Source organism: Bos indicus, chromosome 5 (assembly GCF_029378745.1).
Source record: "Bos indicus isolate NIAB-ARS_2022 breed Sahiwal x Tharparkar chromosome 5, NIAB-ARS_B.indTharparkar_mat_pri_1.0, whole genome shotgun sequence".
Classification (NCBI taxonomy): domain Eukaryota; kingdom Metazoa; phylum Chordata; class Mammalia; order Artiodactyla; family Bovidae; genus Bos; species Bos indicus.
Window position 1 is genome coordinate 61,129,273 of NC_091764.1, and position 21,749 is coordinate 61,151,021.

The 21,749-nt window shown below is 37.3% G+C and overlaps 1 protein-coding gene across 2 annotated transcripts in view; it reads left to right on the forward strand.

Annotated features, from left to right (window-relative positions):
- The window catches only part of NEDD1 (NEDD1 gamma-tubulin ring complex targeting factor), a 51,644-nt gene that overhangs the window by 17,570 nt on the left and 12,325 nt on the right, over window positions 1-21,749 (forward strand). For both annotated transcript variants that reach the window (XM_019961130.2, XM_019961131.2), the window contains exons 6-12: window positions 4,517-4,746; window positions 9,207-9,408; window positions 9,767-9,962; window positions 13,024-13,152; window positions 19,038-19,085; window positions 20,245-20,447; window positions 21,485-21,638. In XM_019961130.2, the coding sequence (XP_019816689.2) occupies window positions 4,517-4,746; window positions 9,207-9,408; window positions 9,767-9,962; window positions 13,024-13,152; window positions 19,038-19,085; window positions 20,245-20,447; window positions 21,485-21,638 (1,162 nt within the window). The remainder of the gene's footprint in view (window positions 1-4,516; window positions 4,747-9,206; window positions 9,409-9,766; window positions 9,963-13,023; window positions 13,153-19,037; window positions 19,086-20,244; window positions 20,448-21,484; window positions 21,639-21,749) is intronic.

Below are 21,749 nucleotides of genomic sequence, written 5' to 3' on the forward strand. Positions count from 1 at the left end.
TGTGTTGCCTTTCTCAGACTGCAGTCTTTCTGAAAGCAGTTAAAATGTGGATATTTTATTGATTCCTTAGATTTAAAAGTGATCTTTAAATGTAATATCTGTGAGATTTTAAATATAACATTTTCAGTGTATGTTAAATAAGTCCATTTTCTTCAGTGAAATTTTTGACATTTTAGGTATAGATTCTGTAAATATTAATAAGCATTTGGCATATAGAGATCTGGTAAATAATTATTAGTTACATTTTAAAAATAATTATTTTATCAAGAATGAGTTTAATTCCAAGTTGGTTGACTTGGTTGACTGGTTTTGTTTATATCTGAACTTTGGCACTCAAAAAGTTTGACTTACTACAAAGCTTTGTATCTAGAGTAGTGGTTTCTTTTATGTTATATGGGGACATTGGTATACAGTTGTGTATTATGGTATAAAACATCCTTGATTATCTCAATATATTTCCTTAGTATTCGTCCACTTTTCTAGCCTTTATTTTATGTTTTCGAGCAGTTTTGTGATTAACGTGTTGGTGTAAAACAAACTTCCATATCTTTATATATTGCATCTTAAAGTATTATTTTGTCCTTTGGTTTTTCTCTTCTAAATTTTCTTTAATAGGAAGTGATTTGAAGAATGTTTTCTTGCAGTTTATCTATATAGCTCTGTCTTCTTTCCATAAATTTATAATTGTTCCATTGGTTCAGTCTGCTTTTTCTTATTAGTGTTCTATCCTAGGTATTCTCATATTGCTAGTGTTCACAATTATAATTTTTAGTGCCTATATAATGTTCCATTGTTCAAATGGCACAGTTTATTTAGATAATCCTATACTTTAGGTATTTTCCAAATTTTTATAATCACAGTGAATAACATAATACTATTTCCATAAGTATATGTTTTCTGCTTTTGACTTTTTCTTTGAGATTAAAAATTCTCTTTCAATGTAACTCTGTAGCAGGCTTACATTTTCTTTCCTTGAGGAGTTAAAGTGTGTTATTCTTATCATTTTTGGTCTCAAGTGTCTGATCATAATTTAAGTATTTTTTCCTTATAAGTTATTTGTTCCTTTTCCTATATGTGCAGAGGATTTTTTTTCCTTTAAAATCCAGTAATTCTACTAGATTGTGTCCTGGTGTTGGTTATTCCGTATTGCTATTTTTAGGTACATGGTATGATCAGTTAATATGTAATTTCAAATGTTTTTTTCTTTCAGGGAGTTTTCTTGAATTATGGTTTTTAGTATTTGATATTTTCTTTATCTTTGTTTTTTTCTTTGTTGAATCTTCTTCAGTGATTTGCTACTTTCATATCATTTTTAACTTTTTTCTTCATTTTTGATTTTTAAAAATTCTTTCCTTTTGACCTATCTTTAAGGTATTATTTGTTATATTTCTTCATTCTGTATTCCTTATACATTTAATGAAAGCTATGTAATGTAGCCTTCTTTTCTTTTTTTTTTAGACTTCATCTTTAGGATTAAAGGATTAAAATTTACAATTCTTTTCCAAGTTCTGACATCTCATTTTTGAGTTTTCTAATTCTGACTTACGTTGTTTTTTTTAACGTCTTGTATCATTTTCCTGTCTTTTTGGGCCTCTGTTGAGAATGTCTTCTTTCTTGTTCTCTTTGTTCTTATAATAACTTTGTCTGGGGTTCATCTGTGAAGTCCGTTTCCCTCAACTCTGCAACAGAGAAGGAGTTTAGAGGGTAACTCTTCTGAGATTGCTTGGTTTTGTTCTGCTCCTGGACTTGTATGTGGATTTTCACTTTGCTTCAACTATCTTGACTCCAACCTGTTCAGGTTTGTTTCCACTGCTAGTAGTGTCTCCTCATTATGGAGCCCTGACCTGGGAAGGAGATGCCTTGGCTGGACAGTTTTGGGGGTGTTCTAGCCCTTCAGACCTTTCTGCAAACTTCTTGGACAGAACTACTAATGCTGATTCTATGGGTATTCCTGGTTTAGCTGATATTGTCAGATTGGCCACCACACTTTCCCATGGATGCATTTTGGCTATGTGGGGCTTTTCCTGTTCTCAAATCTTTCTCAGTCCCTATAATTTCCCTCTGCTTCCTCCTGCATAGATACTAATACTATGAAGGACTATGGCTGTTAAATGTTTGATCTGCTAGGATATTTTGGGGCTCATGGGGATACTTGAAACAGTCTAGTTTTACTGTAAATGTTGTTCATGGGGTTTTAGTTTTGCTATCTGATTTGCTATCTGTAACACATACACACTCACACATTATACTTACAGTCTGTGCTGGGAGGACTCACAGGACTCAGTGTAGAGACGTGGTGTTCATGGCTATGATTTATTACAGTGGAAGGATACAAAGCACATCAGCAAAGGGAAAAAGGTGCATAGGGTGAAGTCCCAAGGAAACCAGGCATGAGCTTCCAAGAGTCTTCTCTCAGTGGAGTAGATGTATTTAATTTTTCCAGGATCAAATTGTGACAGCATGTATGGAATATGGTTTACCAGGGAAGCTTGTTAGAGACTGATTGGCCAGGGACTTTGTTGGAGACTGCTTATCTTGACATCCTCTGCCTAGCATGTACTGAATTTCCAAATTCTAATAATGATAGCAAGTGTTCATCCATGGTTCAGCCATAAACCATATCTTTTGCACAAACAGTTTGGGCACAGTGAGCCACTCTTTATCAGTCAGTGAGCCACTGTCTTCAGTTAGGGTGGTGGGAACCCCCCAAAAGATCCAAGTTTGAAGACTCCAGCCAAGGGCCCATCTTGAAAGCAGGACTTTATAAGGATAAGCAGTCTTAGGCCTGCTTGTGCACACATACACAACAAATGGAGGGACTTAGGGAGATTGAAAAACTCTGCCACGGTCGTATCCTCTATCTTCTCAGAGTCCTCCAGTTACAAGGACTTTAGGCAAGACAGAATTACATTCAGATTTCTGGCTTTGAAGAAGTTATTGCTGCAATGGTATGAAGGGTAGGTAGCAAGACACTGAGAATGGAAATAGGCAGTAGCTCAGGTGACAGATGATTGGTGCTTGAAAGAAGACAAGTGAGTGAAGAAGAGGGAGGAATGGAGTTGAAGGGATACTGTATATATTAATACTTATGAGAATGTGTATGTGTATAAAAGGCTTCCCTGGTGGCTCAGCGGGAAAGAATCCTTCTGCTAATATAGGAGACATAGGTTCGATCCCTGATCCAGGAAGATCCCCTGGCAACCCACTCTAGTATTCTTGCCTGGAAAATTCCATGGACAGAGAAGCCTGGTGGGCTACAGTCCATGTGGTTGCAGAGAGACACAACTTAGCGATTAAACAACAACATAGTAGTTATCTTACCTTAGGTGTCAGGTTGCAAATACTTGGTTTCCTTAGACAGAATTTGTGTTATGTTATTCTTACATATTTTTTATTGTTGAGGGCTAATATTTACTATTTTGAAACATCTTAAAGTAGAATATGAGTTTTTAATATGTAAAAGCTAGTGGAATCTAAATTTCAAATTTTAAGTCTTTTTGAAGTGTGTTAGATTAGATAGAACAAACAAAAAGCCTTCAGGTTTGACTTTTGTTCTGTGGCAGTTTTATCTGGGACCTGTATGTGTAGCTGATAACTGCCAACTGTGATTCATTCAGTGATTTGTTGCTTTCCTTGAGACTATAAATAAAAGTGTCTTGTGGCTAGTTTCCCAATCTTTGGATTCTGCTTAATATTGATTTCTATACTTTTATTTTGCTTAAATGTAAAAAATCAGGTAATTGTGAAATATTTAATTCTCAACACAATAAATGATAGTATCAGCCAAGTTAGAAAGTAACATTTTAGTAAAAGTAGATAAATTCATCCACTTTCAGTCTCAGAAGACCTGCTTACTCAAACTGGATCTTTGTTTATTCTTGTCCAGCAGAAACTGAAAAAAGTCTCCACTGCCTCCAGAGATGAGTGTTTTAGAGAAAGGCTAGCGTTGCCCTCAGGCCAATGCTTTTGAAAGAATGGTAGGCCATCCCCAGTCTAGAGTGTTGCCAATACCCCCTTTATATTGAGTTAATTTTTTATTGTGCTTCCACTGTAGAACTGCCAGCACATCAGATTCAAAGAAATATATTCAAATATAAAAAATATATATTGAAAACAAATGCAGACTATTTTACTTATTCTCTACCAGTGTTCCCTTATGTTTATTCATGATCTGACTGTGACTGGGTCTTTTATTTAGGTGGAATGTTATAATCCTGATGAATTAATATAGTTTACCTCAATATATTGTATTTTTCTTCTGTAAAAGAGGTGATTGAAGTAACTCTACTCTGACATAATAAAATCATGAGTACTGTTCAATTACTAGAATTAGGATCTTATAGCCCACTGAATGATGTTATGGTTGTCCTGATTATGACACCTGTTATGCCATAAACCAGGGAAGTTCTGAATCCCTTGTGAATAATATGGTTGGTATTTGGCCATTATTTATACCTTATATAAAATGCTCTTACATATGCTTACAATTACATAAAATTTATTTTTATTTTCCTAGTCTATTCGGCACTTGAAGTACTCCTTATTTAAGAAATCACTCCTGGGCAGTGTTTCAGATAATGGAATAGTAACTCTCTGGGATGTGAATAGTCAGAGTCCATACCATAACTTTGACAGTACACATAAAGCTCCAGCTTCAGGCATCTGTTTTTCTCCTGTCAATGAACTGCTGTTTGTAACTGTGGGCTTGGATAAAAGAATCATTCTCTATGACACTTCAAGTAAGAAGTAAGTATAACATGCTCATTTCTTAATTTAGTAACAAATAATTATTTCACTAGTAGCCATATTTGTGATTTGCATAGACCTCTGATGAATGTTAAAAGATCTAGAGATTGTATATTTGTTGTCTAACAAGGTAAAATTTTCTCTTCTTCCCATATGCAGAAAAAACTTGATGAGTCTTTAGAGTAATTCTGGGTGATGAATGTTGAGAGATAGCATGTTGATGATTTCACATCTTTATTTTAACATGCATGCCATGTTATTCTCTTCAGAATACAACTAAATTTGTATATTTTTAAAGCAACATGATTAATTTGCTTTAAAATTACTTCAGTGTCTAGAGCAGGGTTTGTAAGCCTTCACATTTTGGGCTGGATGAGTCTTGGTTGTGGGGAGTTGTCTTGAGCATTGTGGGATATTCAGCACCTTCCCTGGCCCCTACTTACTATTAGATTGGTGCAAAAGTAATTGTGGTTTTACACTTGAAATTTGCCATTTGATATTGAAATACATTCCTAAATAAATGTGGTTATGTTATTGTTGTTCAGTCGTTCAGTTGTGTCCAACTCTTTGCGACCCCATGGACTGCGGCATGCCAGTCTTCACTATCCTTCACAATCTCCTGGAGTTTGCCCAAACTCATGTCCATTGAGTCTGTGATGCCATCCAACCATCTCATCCTCTGTTGTCCCCTTTTCCTTCTGCCCTCAATCTTTCCCAGCATCAGGGTCTTTTCTAATAAGTCAGCTCTTTGCATCAGGTGGCCAGAGTTTTGGAGCTTATGTTATAGATCATTTTAATGCACATTTACCACTTTGTTTGTTTGTTTGTTTATTTGCTAAAGCCTTTGACTGTGTGGATCACAATAAACTGGAAAATTCTGAAAGGGATGGGAATACCAGACCACCTGACCTGCCTCTTGAGAAATGTGTATGCAGGTCAGGAAGCAACAGTTAGAACTGGACATGGAACAACTGGTTCCAAATAAGAAAAGGAGTACGTCAAGGCTGTATATTGTCACCCTGCTTATGTCACCCTGCTTATGTAATTTATATGCATCATGAGAAACCCTGGGCTAGAGGAAACACAAGCTGGAATCAAGATTGCTGGGAGGAATATCAATAACCTCAGATATACAGATGACACCACCCTTATGTCAGAAAGTGAAGAAGAACTAAAGAGCCTCTTGATGAAAGTGAAAGAGGAGAGTGAAAAAGTAGGCTTAAAGGTCAACATTCATAAAACTAAGATCATGTAATCCAGTCCCATCACTTCATGGCAAATAGATGGGAAAACAGTGGCTGACTTTATTTTTCTGGGCTCCAAAATCACTGCAGATGGTATTGCAGCCATGAAATTAAAAGACACTTACTCCTTGGAAGGAAAGTTATGACCAACCTAGGTAGTATATTCAAAAGCAGAGACATTACTTTGCCAACAAAGGTCCATCTAGTCAAGGCTATGGTTTTTCCAGTGGTCATGTATGGATGTGTGAGTTGGACTATAAAGAAAGCTGAGCGCAGAAGAATTGATGCTTTTGAACGGTGGTGTTGGAGAAGACTCTTGAGAGTCCCTTGGACTGCAAGGAGATCCAACCAGTCCATCCTAAAGGAGATCAGTCCTGGGTGTTCATTGGAAGGACTGATGTTGAAGCTGAAACTCCAATACTTTGGCCACCTGATGTGAAGAGTTGACTCATTTGAAAAGACCCTGATGCTGGGAAAGATTGAGGGCTGGAGGAGAAGGGGATGACAGAGGATGAGATGGTTGGATAGCATCACTGACTCGATGGACGTGGGCTTGGGTGGACTCCAGGAGTTGGTGATGGACAGGGAGGCCTGGCATGCTGTGGTGCATGGGGTCGCAAAGAGTTGGACACGACTGAGCGACTGAATTGAGCTGAACTGACTACTTGCTGTTTTTTAAAAAATATTTATTTTTATTTATTTATTTGACTTTGCCAGGTCTTAATTGTAGCATGTGAGATCTAGTTCCCTGACCAGGGATCAAAACCCTGCCCCCTGCATTGGGAGCATGGTGTCTTGGCCACTGTACCACCAGGGAAGTCCCTGCTGTTTATTTTATATTTATTTTAGACTATGGAAATGATGTTGGGCTTCCTTGGTGGTTCAGGTGGTAAAGAATCTACCTGCAGTGCAGGAGACCTGGGTTTGATCCCTGGGTTGGGAAGGTCTCCTGGAAAAGGAAATGGCTACTCACTTCAGTATTTTTGCCTGGAGAATTCCATGGACAGAGGAGCCTGGTGGGCCACAGTCCATAGGGTTACAAAGAGTTGGACTTGACTGAGTGACTAACACTTTTACACTTTACATGGAAATGATGTTAGACAAAAAGCAAATTTGAGTGATTTTCTTATTCGAGTTTAAAATGGGTCAGAAAGCATCAGAGACGACTCACAATATCAGCAATGCATTTGGCTCAGGAACTGCTAACAAATATACAGTGCAGTGGTGGTTCAAGAAGTTTTGCAAAGGAGACGAGAGCCCTGAAGACTGAGGAGTGTAGTGGCCAGCCATCAGAAGTTGACAGTGACCAACTGAGAGCGTCATTGAAGCTGATCCTCTTACAACTACCTGAGAGTTGCCAAAGAATTCAGTGTTGACTAGTCTATGATTGCTCGACATTTGAAGCAAATTGAAAAGGTGAAAAAGCTTAGTAAGTGGGTGCCTCCTGAGCTGACCGAAAATTAAAAAAATCATTTTGAAGTGTCATCTTCTTTTACTCTATGCAACAGCAACAAAACGTTTCTTGTTTGGATAGTGATGTGCAGTGAAAAGTGGATTTTGTACAACAACCAGTGACGACCAGCTCAGTGATTGGACCAAGAGGAGGCTCCAAAGCGTTTCCCAAAGCCAAACTTGCATCAGAAAAGGTCATGGTCACTATCTGGTGGTCCAAATCCACTACAGCTTTCTGTATCCTAGTGAAACCATTACATCTGAGAAGTATGCTCAGTAAATCGATGAGATGCACCAAAAACTGCAATGCCTGCAGCCGGCATTGGTCAACAGAATGGGCCCACTTCTCCATGGCAACACCCCACCACACGTCACACAACCAACACTTCACAAGTTGAATGAATCGGGCTACAAAGTTTTGCCTCATCCACCATATTCTCCTGACCTGTTGCCTACTGACTACCACTTCTTCAATCATCTTGACAACTTTTTGCAGGGAAAACGCTTCTACAACCAGCAGGATGCAAAAATTGCTTTCCTGGAGTTCGTTGAACCCTGAAGCATGGATTCTAATGCCCCAGGGATAAAGTTACTTGTTGTTGGCAAAAATGTGTTGATTTTAATGGTTCCTATTTTAATTTTAAAAAAAGATGTGTTTGAGCCTAGTTATAATGATTTAAAAATCACAGTCTGAAACCACAGTTAGGTTGGCACCCACCTAATAGATGTTAATAGTCCTCCTCAAATTAGCAAAGGTAGCAAAATTACCCCCAGTTGAGAACCCCTAAGGGTATGTGATTCTCTGAGAAGCAAGGGCTGTTATGCCTTCTTGTCCTTCTTACAGTTATAAGTGTGCTTGGTTAGCTTAAAAAAACAAACAAAAAAAAGCTTCAGGAGTGCTGGAGGTATATTCAAGACACCTACCAGTATCATGTGAAGAGAACTAGAAATGATGTAATAGTACTACTAGGGAAGGACCTACTGTAAGCCCCCTTTTAAAGTTTACTGTTACTTATTTCACTCTTCTTATTTTTTTTCCCCTTATTCTTTGTTATTCTTTTATTTTGAGCTGATTTACTGAAAACCCTAATAGTAAGCCATTCCTCTCATATACCAGACACCCTAGCCAGGAGCTCAGCTTAGCTTCCAGCAGAGTTAAGCCTCATGAGTTCTAGCTTTTGGGTTAAGAGATGCAGAACTAAGAGCAAAGTGGCAGCTGCTTCCTTGTCAAAGGTCACAGTCCTCTTGAGGCCTAAGCAGGTCCCTAAATGGAAAGGAGACACTTAGAGCCTCCTTAACCCTGAGGTTGTGTGTGTATGTGTGTTATTCGCTCAGTCATGTCCGACTCTGTGTGACACCAAGAACTATAGCCCACCAGGCTCCTCTGTCTATGGAATTCTCCAGGCAAGAATACTGGAGTGGGTTGCCATTCCCTTCTCCAGAACCCTGAGGCTATATGGAGTCATATTCACTGCCAAAATAATAATTACTCAAGAAATAGGTCCTGTTTCTAGAAAGTACAGAATGTATCTGTTAGAAGTGAATAGAAAAATAGGATGGAGTGCTTAGCAGTTCCTTATATAGAAATGTCTCTAGGTCTAATTCTAAACTTCTGCTTTAGGCAGGTATTTGAGATGGATATTCTAAGTAAATAACTTTGCTGAATTCCAAGTAACTTTGGTTTTTGTTTACAGTTATTTATGTTGTATAGGCTTATATGCACACACCCACATATCTATATATACTTTGCTGTCCTTTCCAAAGGCTCGTGAAAACTTTAGTGGCTGATGCTCCCCTGACCGCGGTGGATTTCATGCCTGATGGAGCCACTTTGGCTATTGGATCCTCCCGTGGGAAAATATATCAATATGATTTAAGGATGCTGAAATCACCAATTAAAACCATCAGTGCACATAAGACATCTGTGCAATGTATAGCATTTCAGTACTCCACTGTTCTTTCTAAGGTAAGATAGTTTCAGCATTTTTTGATTGTACTAAATAAATCTAGATCAGAGTATAGAGGTCATACTTTTGCTTCAGAATCATTCATATCAAAACATTTTTAATAATTTTAGTACAAATCCTTTTGATACTTAGTTTTAAAACTTTTATTCATTTATTTTTTTGTACTTTTCACAATTCTCTCTCTTTAAAACTATAAAAGGCTTTTATGGTTCAGAGGGACACTCTCACATCCATCAGTGAGCTTAAGATTTCTAAGGGAAAAAAATATTTTTTAAATGAATAGGGATTTATAAAATATTAATGTATAGTATGGAGCATTAGAAACCTGAGCTTTTTACATATTCCATTACATTTCAGTCAGGTTTGAATAAGGGCTGTTCAAATAAGCCCACAGCTGTGAACAAACGCACTGCTAATGTGAGCGCTGGCGGAGGAGGAGCCCAGAATCCTGGAGTGGTCAGAGAGGCAGCTACCACATCCATCGCCACAGTTCCGCCTCAGCCCACGGCAGCCGCTGTGGGGAAGGGAGCAGTTGCTCCTCAGGACAAAGCAGGTAACTGTTGCTTATATATAGTATTTGGAGTTCCCATCCTGTTTCCTCCCCAAATGAATGTCATTATCACTTTTCTCAAGAACCTAGAATTTCAGTTCACTTGAGGACTTGGGTAAAATTATTAGTAGATAATGAGAATTGAAAAAGTGATAAGTTCTACTTTAGCTCTAACTTTTTAAAAAAATTCATGAAAGATTCTTCACTTATTCTGTTTAGCTGAACTTCTGTTTTAAGAAATATTATCTTAAAAGTAGAATAATGCCCAATCAGAAGTACTGCTATGGACTAGATGACTTTTCATAGATTCTTTAGCTGAATCAATAGAGAATATGAAACTTTGATGGTTTCATTATGATTTGATCTCTTAGTTTAAAAAAAAAATCTATTAATGGCTCTTTTACTTCATATTTCAAAATGGAAAGTAAATCAGGTGGTGAAATGAATATATTTAAGTGCTGAATAGTGCCTGGCACATATTAAGCAGTAAATTTGTCATTTGTTAAATAAAAGGGAATGAAAATGTTGTAATTTTTAAATAATTTCTATTCTGATAATCTTATCAGTTCTTAAATAAGAGTTCATTTAGACTTTGTAAAGGTATAATGTGATGATAAGCTTCCCCATACTTGTAGAAAATACTCTTCACCTACATTAAATAATTCCCTAAATTCCTGAAAGCCTTTTTGTTTTTATTTTAAGAAATTATGCTGTACTGTCAACTTTCAACATATTTTTTAAAATCTGCATGATATACCAGTATGTCACCGAAGTACTTTTATCAGAATTGAAACTACTCATGTCTTTTTTGATTTTCAGGATAAGTACTTAACTTGAACACAAATGCTTGTTTGGTGCTTTTTCAGTTTCCTATAAAAAAATTTACTATTTCCAAGTATAAGCAAAACTTTAATTTGTTAGTCTTAATAGTGTAGAATAGTTTTTTTAAACAAATAGTAAGTATATTCACTATAAATTATCTGTGAATATCTGTATCATCCTTACATAAAAATCATTATAAATTATATAAAAATAATAGGTTTCTTATTTAAGAACTTGCAGGAATGAATACTATTGCTGTCTCTTTAAAAGAATAAATGTTGCATTAACTATATTATGAGAACTGGTATTTTTCAAAATTACTATTTTATTCATAATTTTCAAAAATTAAACAAAATAAAGATTCTGTCATTTATTGCAAGCTTGCTGAAGTCTCAGTGTCTTTCATTTAATTTTTCATAAGGAAGGTTATATGTAACAATGGCAACACTAATTAGATGTTCTAGACTTAGGTCTACAGGGCCATTATTTAATGATAATTCTTGGCTGATTAGCAGTTTCTGGCAAAATGAATGCTTACTGTGTACTCCCAAAGAGTTAGAACTTTGTGTTTATTAATTTTATTTTGAAATAATCACAGACTTACAGAAAAGTTTGAATAACACTGCAAAGAACTCTTGGGCTCTGGTATGTCCTTCAGCAGATTCACCATTTTGTAAACTCTGCCACATTTGCTTCATCATCTTCCCTCTCTCAGCTCACACACACAGATATACATTTTTCTCCCCCCTCTGAAGCATTGAGAATATATTAGGCTTCGGTCTTAGAACTGTCACCTTCCTACCTGGATGATGCTAGGCAGTTTTCTTTTTTGGGGGCAGTTTTCTTAACCACTTGTTGGAGTCTCATTTTTCTCTTCCGTAGATAATATTTAACATTTAGAGTTATTGTGAAAATTGGAGAAAATGTATCAAAAGTGCCTGGTGGATGTAGGCACCCAATAAATTATAATGTTGTTAATATTGTCATTACAATCATTATTGTTACTATTACTTTAAGCATCATGTAAAATAAATTTAAAAATTGAAACAGTTCATATGGCTTTCTACTGAAGGCATCCTAATTTAGTTATTGAAAACAACCTCTGCAGGCTTTTTGCTAGTGCTCTTTTTCTGTAGGAAACAGCCATTTAAGAAGTGAAAAATTAGACTTTCACACTATTTTCAAATGATACCAAGCTTCTGTTTCATAAAGTTCCAGAGGCTAGAGTTAGTCATTCAAATATGTTAAGGACCTAGAAAAAAGAGAGGAAATTTCCTCCGTTTAACCGTTTGTACACTTGGTATAAACACCCTTTTGTGATGGTGATAAAAATGTTTGGTCATATTTTAACTTTCTATGAGTGTACTATTAGTTAGGTTTATTTCATTAGCCAGGCTTGGACATTTTTTAATATTTTGAACAGAGCAAATCTTTGTTTTTATCCCAGGATTTTTCAGGTTTCATTTGGGACCAAGATGGCAAATAAAACACCTTTAAAAACAAAGGACAGAAATATGCTACTGATTCAAGTGCCAAGGTTTCATCAAAGTTCTTGATTCTCTAGAACTCAATCCTTGACCCAGAAATGAGCAAGAGGTTACTGAGCCTGCAGAATTCCTCTTAAAACGTCCCTGCCCTAAAGTCATATTGAGAGAGAAAGCACACTCTCTGCATAGCTGCGTGTCTCTATTAGTAGTCTACTGTGCTGTTCTTTATGAGTTTGGTATTCTGGTTTCCTTCCTGTCTGGAAGCTGTCCTAAGATTAGTGAAGGCCTTTAAGGTCAGTAATGCTAAGAGCAATGTTAGGTTCCCACTGTTAGTGAAGAAAAAGATAAAGAAGGGAAAAGAAGAGATCATTCACTGTAAGTTGGGAAAGGGAATCAACATCATTTGAATACTGCTGTGTGTTTGGTGCTGTACTTTATGCCTTAGAGACATTTTTTAATCATTGTAGATGATCCTGAGTCACTAACAAAAGTAAGCTGTGCTCAGTATACTTTGTATAAGAAAACTACAAAAAATATTTAGAAAAGTGCTATCAAAATAGATTTAAAAAGTGGTGTTACATAAATAAGTTAGTTGCTTTTGAGGAGCCCTTCATTCCATGAAAATGATGGTTAACTGAGCTGTTGTTTAGTTTTAGTGTTGCCAATGATATAGGTAAGACAGTTTTTAGTTCCTAGCTTCTCATGATAAACTTATTTCAATATAATAACTTATTTTTATATCCAATTTCTATAAGGTCTGCCTCGAAGCATAAACACCGATACTTTATCAAAGGAAGCAGAGAGTGGGAAAAACCAGGATTTCTCCAACTTTGATGATTCTGGAAAAAGTAGTTTAGGTGACATGTTCTCACCTGTCAGAGATGGTAAGTCTGTTCAGATCAGAGGATCATGTTCTCTTGCTCTGGGGGCCATAATGTTTTTATTCTGGCTATAAGATGTGGATAATAGCTTCAGTCTTATGCTATTCATGACAGTTGCTGATTTTCTCAGTCCCTGAGGTGTTATCTTTCCCTTTGCCCTGAGATTTCAAATGCCATCTTTCTAAAATATATGCTAATAGTTTTCACATGGGAACCAAACAAATCGCTCTCAAGTTAGCCTTTTTAATTTCCACTGAAGTTTCTTCCAGGACATTCTGCCTCCACAGACATTCTTTTACTTGTATTTATTTCTAAGAAAGTCTGCCCCAAATCTTGGATATTTTGATAGGCAGAAAATATCTTCCTAACGTAAAAAAAATGTTTCTTTGATTATTAGGAACCGGTATTAAGGGTTTTCATGGAGAAATATGGCTGGGGGTTAGATTGCCTCATCTTTTACACTAACTGTATGAAAGTACCCCCAACACACACACACACACACACACACACACACACACACACACACACACACACACACACACTCTTACTCACTCTCCATAGCTAGTAGGTGTTCACACACACACATACATACTTACCCACTCACTCCCTCTCTCCTCTCCCCACATCACTAGTACGCATTGCCATTAAAAAGAAATAAGCCTAAAAAATGAAACAAAAAAACCTTTGCCAGTTTTTAAACAGGAACATTATGTATCATTGTTGTTTACTTTCTATGAACTAGGCACATGGTTTGGCTGTACTTTTTTTGGTGCTAATGTTCATACTGTTTGCTTTAATGGGATAGTCTCACTACTAACAACAGTTTTATCAACAGTATGGGGTAAATTTCCAGAGGATAATTTGGCAGACATAAATATTCATACTTTTCGTCCTGTTAATTCCATTTCTATAAATTTACCTTAGAAGATATTCAGAGAAACCCTCAGAGATTTGTGTTTACAGTTTATTTATAATAATGAAAAACAGAAGTGAATCTAAATGTCAGAGGCATCAGTGTGTTTAATTTATTATGTCCACTCATGATCTTGAAGAGGAACTAAAAAGCCTCTTGATGAAAGTGAAAGAGGAGAGTGAAAAAGTTGGTTTAAAGCTCAACATTGAGAAAACGAAGATCATGGCATCTGGTCCCATCACTTCATGGAAATAGATGGGGAAACAGTGTCAGACTTTATTTTTTGGGCTCCAAGATCACTGCGGATGGTGACTGCAGCCATGAAATTAAAAGACGCTTACTCCTTGGAAGGAAAGTTATGACCAACCTGGATGGCATACTGAAAAGCAGAGACATTACTTTGCCAACAAAGGTCCGTCTAGTCAAGGCTATGGTTTTTCCAGTGGTCATGTATGGATGTAAGAGTTGGACTGTGAAGAAAGCTGAGCACCAAAGAATTGATGCTTTTGAACTGTGGTGTTGAAGTAGACTCTTGAGAGTCCCTTGGACTGCACGGAGATCCAAGAGTCCATTCTGAAGGAGATCAGTCCTGGGATTTCTTTGGAAGGAAAGATGCTAAAGCTGAAACTCCAGTACTTTGGCCACCTCATGTGAAGAGTTGACTCATTGGAAAAGACTCTGATGCTGGGAGGGATTGGGGGCAGGAGGAGAAGGGACGACAGAGGATGAGATGGCTGGATGGTATCACCGACTCAATGGACATGAGTTTGGGTGAATACGGGAGTCAGTGATGGACAGGGAGGCCTGGCGTGCTGCAGTTCATGGGGTCGCAAAGAGTCGGACACGACTGAGCAACTGAACTGAACTGAACTGAACTCATGATCTTATAAAATTTAATTTTTTACTTTAAAATTGTCTTTCAAAATTTTCTTCACGTGTCTTCTGCCTTACCCTGGCTTGAAAATGACTCCTTAAATTGCCCAAATTCCTACTTCTATCTAATAAAAGAAGAAGGATTCCTTTATTTCAAAATGATGAGAGGTCATACTGCATAGTTGAGGGGTTCAGTTCAGTTCAATCGCTGAGTCGTGACTGACTCTTTGCGACCCCATGGATTGCAGCACGCCAGGCCTCCCTGTCCATCACCAACTCCTGGAGTTCACTCAGACTCACGTCCGTCAAGTCAGTGATGCCATCCAGCCATCTCATCCTCTGTCGTCCCCTTTTCCTCCTACCCCCAATTCCTCCCAGCATCAGAGTCTTTTCTAAGGAGTCAACTCTTCGCATGAGGTAGCCCAAGTATTGGAGTTTCAGCTTCAGCATCATTCCTTCCAAAGAAATCCCAGGGCTGATCTCCTTCAGAATGGACTGGTTGGATCTCCGTGCAGTCCAAGGGACTCTCAAGAGTCTTCTCCAATACCACAGTTCAAAAGCATCAATTCTTTGGCGCTCAGCCTTCTTCACAGTCCAACTCTCACATCCATACATGACTACAAGAAAAACCATAGCCTTGACTAGACGGACCTTCGTTGGCAAAGTAATGTCTCTACTTTTGAATATGCTATCTAGGTTGGTCATAACTTTCCTTCCAAGGAGTAAGTGTCTTTTAATTTCATGGCTACAGTCACCATTTGCAGTGATTTTGGAGCCCCCCAAAATAAAGTCTGATACTGTTTCCACTGTTTCCCCATCTATTTCCCATGAAGTGATGGGACCAGATGCCATGATCTTCGTTTTCTGAATGTTGAGCTTTAAGCCAATTTTTTCACTCTCCTCCTTCACGTTCATCAAGAGGCTTTTGAGTTCCTCTTCACTTTCTCCCATAAGGGTGGTGTCATCTGCATATCTGAGGTTATTGATATTTCTCCCGGCAATCTTAATTCCAGTTTGTGTTTCTTCCAGTCCAGCGTTTCTCATGATGTACTCTGCATATAAGTTAAATAAGCAGGGTGACAGTATACAGCCTTGACGTACTCCTTTTCCTATTTGGAACCAGTCTGTTGTTCCATGTCCAGTTCTAATGTTGCTTCCTGACCTGCAGATTTCTCAAGAGGCAGGTCAGGTGTTCTGGTATTCCCATCTCTTTCAGAATTTTCCACAGTCTGGTGTGATCCACACAGTCAAAGGCTTTGGCATAATCAATAAAGCACAAATAGATGTTTTTCTGGAACTCTCTTGCTTTTTCCATGATCCAGCAGATGTTGGCAATTTGATCTCTAGTTCTTCTGCCTTTTCTAAAACCAGCTTGAACGTCAGGAAGTTTACGGTTCACGTATTGCTGAAGCCTGGCTTGGAGAATTTTAAGCATTACTTTACTAACATGTGAGATGAGTGCAATTGTGTGGTAGTTTGAGCATTCTTTGGCATTGCCTTTCTTTGGGATTGGAATGAAAGCTGACCTTTTCCAGTTGTGTGGCCACTGCGGAGTTTTCCAAATTTGCTGGCATATTGAGTGCAGCACTTTCACAGCATCATCTTTCAGGATTTGAAATAGCTCAACTGGAATTCCATCACCTCCACTAGCTTTGTTCATAGTGATGCTTTCTAAGGCCCACTTGACTTCACATTCCAGGATGTCTGGCTTTAGGTCAGTGATCACACCATCGTGATTATCTGGTTCATGAAGATCTTTTTTGTACAGTTCTTCTGTGTATTCTTGCCACCTCTTCTTAATATCTTCTGCTTCTCTTAGGTCCATACCATTTCTGTCCTTTATCAAGCCCATCTTTGCATGAAATGTTCCCTTGGTATCTCTAATTTTCTTGAGGAGATCCCTAGTCTTTCCCATTCTGTTGTTTTCCTCTATTTCTTTGCATTGATCGCTGAGGAAGGCTTTCTTATTTCTTCTTGCTATTCTTTGGAAGTCTGCATTCAGATGCTTATATCTTTCCTTATCTCCTTTGCTTTTCACTTTTCTCCTTTTCACAGCTATTTGTAAGGGCTCCCCAGACAGCCATTTTGCTTTTTTGCATTTCTTTTCCATGGGGATGGTCTTGATCCCTGTCTCCTGTACAATGTCACGAACCTCATTCCATAGTTCTTCAGGCACTCTCTCTATCAGATCTAGTCCCTTAAATCTATTTTTCACTTCCACTGTATAATCATAAGGGATTTGATTTAGGTCATACCTGAATGGTCTAGTGGTTTTCCCTACTTTCTTCAATTTAAGTCTGGATTTGGTAATAAGGAGTTCATGATCGGAGGCACAGTCAGCTCCCGGTCTTGTTTTTGCTATGTAGAGCTTCTCCATCTTTGGCTGCAAAGAATATAATCAATCTGATTTCAGTGTTGACCATCTGGTGATGTCCATGTGTAGAGTCTTCTCTTGTGTTGTTGGAAGAGGGTGTTTGCTATGACCAGTGCATTTTCTTGGCAAAACTCTATTAGTCTTTGCCCTGCTTCATTGCTTATTACATGGCCAAATTTGCCTGTTACTCCAGGTGTTTCTTGACTTCCTACTTTTGCATTCCAGTCCCCTATAATGAAAAGGACATCTTTTTTGGGTGTTAGTTCTAAAAGGTCTTGTAGGTCTTCATAGAACCGTTCAACTTCAGCTTCTTCAGCGTTACTGGTTGGGGCATAGACTTGGATTACTGTGATATTGAAAGGTCTGCCTTGGAAACAAACAGAGATCATTCTGTCATTTTCGAGATTGCATCCAAGTACTACATTTCGGACTCTTTTGTTGACCATGATGGCTACTCCATTTCTTCTGAGGGATTCCTGCCCGCAGTAGTAGATATAATGGTCATCTGAGTTAAATTCACCCATGGAAAGATATGGGCAAAGCAGGTAGAAGTGGCTTGGGCTGGAGATCAGAAAGGTTTTGGAGTTTAGTACCCAATTGGGGAGCTTTGTTTATGAGAATCGCTGGAGTAATTTTTAATTTGAATTTAATTTTCTAATTAAAGGGGCTTTTTGGAAGTGTTTGAGTTATAAATAAATCTTATTTAATGGTGTTTGATGGTAAAGTACAGGATATAAACTTCCTTTTAATTGCTTTTGCTGTTTAAAGAAGATATGATTAGAATTTGAGCCATATGCCCTTCCATTTATTAGAGTTTGATATTAATAAGAAAAAATGTGGATACTAAATATAGTACTGGTTTCACTGTCAAGAGGTTTGAATTTTAATCTCTAAGAGTCAATACTACTTAGGTAAAAGGCTTAATCTTTTTTCCTCAATTTCTTCATTTTTTAAATAATACTTTTGTTTTTATTAGGAAAAAATGAATAACTTCTAAAAATGTGTGTTGTATGATTACTAGATGTAATACACACATGCAGACAGAGATATGAATGAATGGAGATATGGATGAGAGTCCTACTCATGTGATAATCATGTATGATAATTCATTGACCATTTGAATTTCTGGGGAATTTTTAAATGACCTTTCCCCATTTTTATGTTAATCTATTAAAATTGAGATAAGCAGTTTTTGGTTGTTACTTGATAAATGAATAATGAAATATTCTTAAACATATTCTGTCATTGAAAAGATATTGATAAAACCTTATATTTTTAATTAACATTGTGTTGTTTGCAAAATATTTTTACATTATTTCAGTTGATCCTTAAAACAGTTTTCTGAGGTGGTCGGGACATTATCCTCATTATATAGGTACAGAAACTGAAGCATAATTGTATTAAAGTCTTGTCCAAGGTCACAAAACTGTTAAGTGGTACAGGTAGACCTGGATGACAGGTCTTTGGAACCTTCTCCAGTGCTTTTTCTAGTATACCTTGTTGTCTCATTAAATGACTCTATATCATAGAATTATCTTTTCATATTTGCTACTATGCATGAAGGTAAAAGAGTGAAAAGAGAATTTTTAGGAGTACTAGCTGTACCTTCATTTAGATTTTTCTTCATAAAATCATTAGTCTCTGAACTCTTTAGGGAACGGATAGGAAACCTCAATTGTTGTGGCTTCTTTTGCATTTTTTAAATTTTATTTTCTAATTTTATTATAGATGCTGTAGTTAGCAAAGGAGGTGATGAGTCCATCGGCAAAGGAGATGGTAAGAACCGTTGAGAAGTATTTTTTATCAATGTTAAAAGTGATTTTGTGTTATCTACGTCTGTGTAACAAATTACCCCAACATTTTGAAGCTTAAAAGAATATTTATATCATATAATTGTGGATTAAGAATCCAAGCATGGCTTAGCTAGATGCCTTTGGCATCAGGTATCTCATGATGCTTTAACTAGGGTGTCAACAGGACTACAGTCATCTCAGGGTATGACTGGGCAAGGATCTGCTTCCAAATTCATTCATGTGGCTGTTGGTTAAAGATACCAGTCCTTACTCATGTGGGCAGCTGACAGCATAGCAGCTGACTTCACTCAGAGCTGTTGTGAGATGGAGAGAGCACTCAGGATGGACGCTAAAGGACTTCCCTAGTGGTCCAGTGGTTAAGAATCTGCCTGCCAATGCAGGGGACAAAGGTTTGATCCCTGGTCCAAGAAGATTGCACATACCGCAGAGCATCTAAGCCCGTGCACCACAACTCCTGAAGCCCATGCCTTAGGGCCTATCTGTACGCCTCAACACGAGAAGCCACTGTGGTGAGAAGCACGTGTGCAGTAATGAAGACCCAGCACAGCCCAAAGTAGATAAATAAAATATTTTTTTTTAAAGATGGAAGCCACAGTATGTTTGAAGTGAGGTCCACTACTTTTGCTATGTGCTCTTTTTTGGAAGCAAGTTCCTAGGTCCAACCCACATTCTAAGGGAGGTGATTATATGAGGCTGTGGATCCTTGGGAGGAGGCAGGGATCTTGAGGAGCCATCTTAGAGACTGTTTACCAAGATCCACCACAGATACATACCAAATTGACAGTTTTATCAAACATTTTTATTGACTAAAACAGTCATCATGCTTTGCAGTTTTTGGCATATCTTCACATACAGTTTCTCTTTTATACCTCATCATTTAGGGCAGTGGATATCATCATTCATACTTATAGATCACTTAAACAGTCACAAACAGTTTTACAACTCTTACCCCAAAAACTCAAATGAAGTGAGGGGTAAAGCTGACAAGTGAACTTGTCTTCTGAATCCAGATCCCATGTCTTCCTACTATATTAACATATCTATTATGTTAAGTGCTTTTCTTAAATATGCAAGACTGGGGGACAGTCCATGTAAGTGCTGGCTTTTTTCTTCTTTTTCAGGCCTTGACTTTCTACCACAGTTGAACTCAGTGTTTCCTCCAAGAAAAAATCCAGTAGTTTCAAGCACTTCAGTATTGCATTCTAGTCCTCTTAATGTCTTTATGGGGTCTCCTGGGAAAGAAGAAAATGAAAATCATGATCTGACAGCTGAATCTAAGAAAATGTATCTGGGAAAACAGGAATCTAAAGACTCCTTCAAGCAGGTATCTGCCTGTAAATGATATTGAACTCACTGCGTGTGTTTATTACTAGCAAGTATAATGCATCTCATCACTAGAAAGCAGGCAGCTGCCACTGGATATGTCCTAATTATTGACAGTGCTGTGCACTTACTAGGTGGAAAATATTCTTAAGTCTTGATGTCACATGCTAAAAACTGAAGAACACTTTTGAAATCTGTCTTTGGATATGTTGGAGGTAACAGCAGGTATAATCTTACACTGTTTTTTCCCTAAGACAAGATACTTGATTTAACTGTCTGTAAGAATATTTTATCCCTGAATTCTTTTAGAATGTATTTCCATTGCAGCACAAAGCACCAAGTTGATGCTTTTACCCTAAGTCTTAGAGCAAATTGACGGTGCTGAGAATGTGATTCATCATATTACCTTCTGCTGTAATCTAGTAGAATCTGTTGTTTAGTATGTCTGTTTTCATATTTATCTTTTAGAATGGTATTGAAAAGATATTTAAGAAATATGAAAATCCTTTGACTTATTTTTCAAATATTCCTGACTAGTTATCACATGAGAGTTTGGGGATTTATTTTTTATTTACTTTTTGGCCTGTGATTGCCATCTTAAATGATATTCAACAGCAGATTCTTAGTAAATAAGCTTTTCCTTGTCATCATCAAAATCATCAAAATTGTTTTTGATTAGTAAAGTTAATTATTTTGCCATGGCCCTAGCAACATTTTCTTTTCTCCTTCAAGATTCCTTTCTGTTCTTCCTTTTTCTGACCCTATTTACTGGGGAAAAATAGAGAAAAGTAGATACAAATTATATGGGTAGTATGGATAAAACCAGAATTTTTTAACTTTTGTATTGGGGTATAGCTAATTAACAGTGTTGTGATAGTTTTAGGTGAACAGCTGTGCATATACGTATATCCATTCTCGCCCAAACTCCCCTCCCATCCAGGCTGCCACATAACATTGAACAGAGTTCCATGTGCTTTACAGTAGGTCCTTTGGATAAAACCAGAATTTATATATTAATTATTTATTTTAAATGTGAAGTTTGCAAAGTTGATCTCCGGTGCTGAAACTGGAAATCTAAATGCCTCTCCATCATCTAACCAAACAAGAAGCCCTGAGAAATTTGAAAAGCCAGAAAAAGAAATTGAAGCCCAGTTAATAAATGAACCTCCAGGCAATGGATCCTCAACTCCAAGTAAGAACATAAACTTCTGATGTTTGAGTGTTAAGTTGAAAACTCCCATTATTTAACTTGTAAAGGATAAGTTGACAGTGATCACAGATGAAAAAGTTACAGGAATTTAAA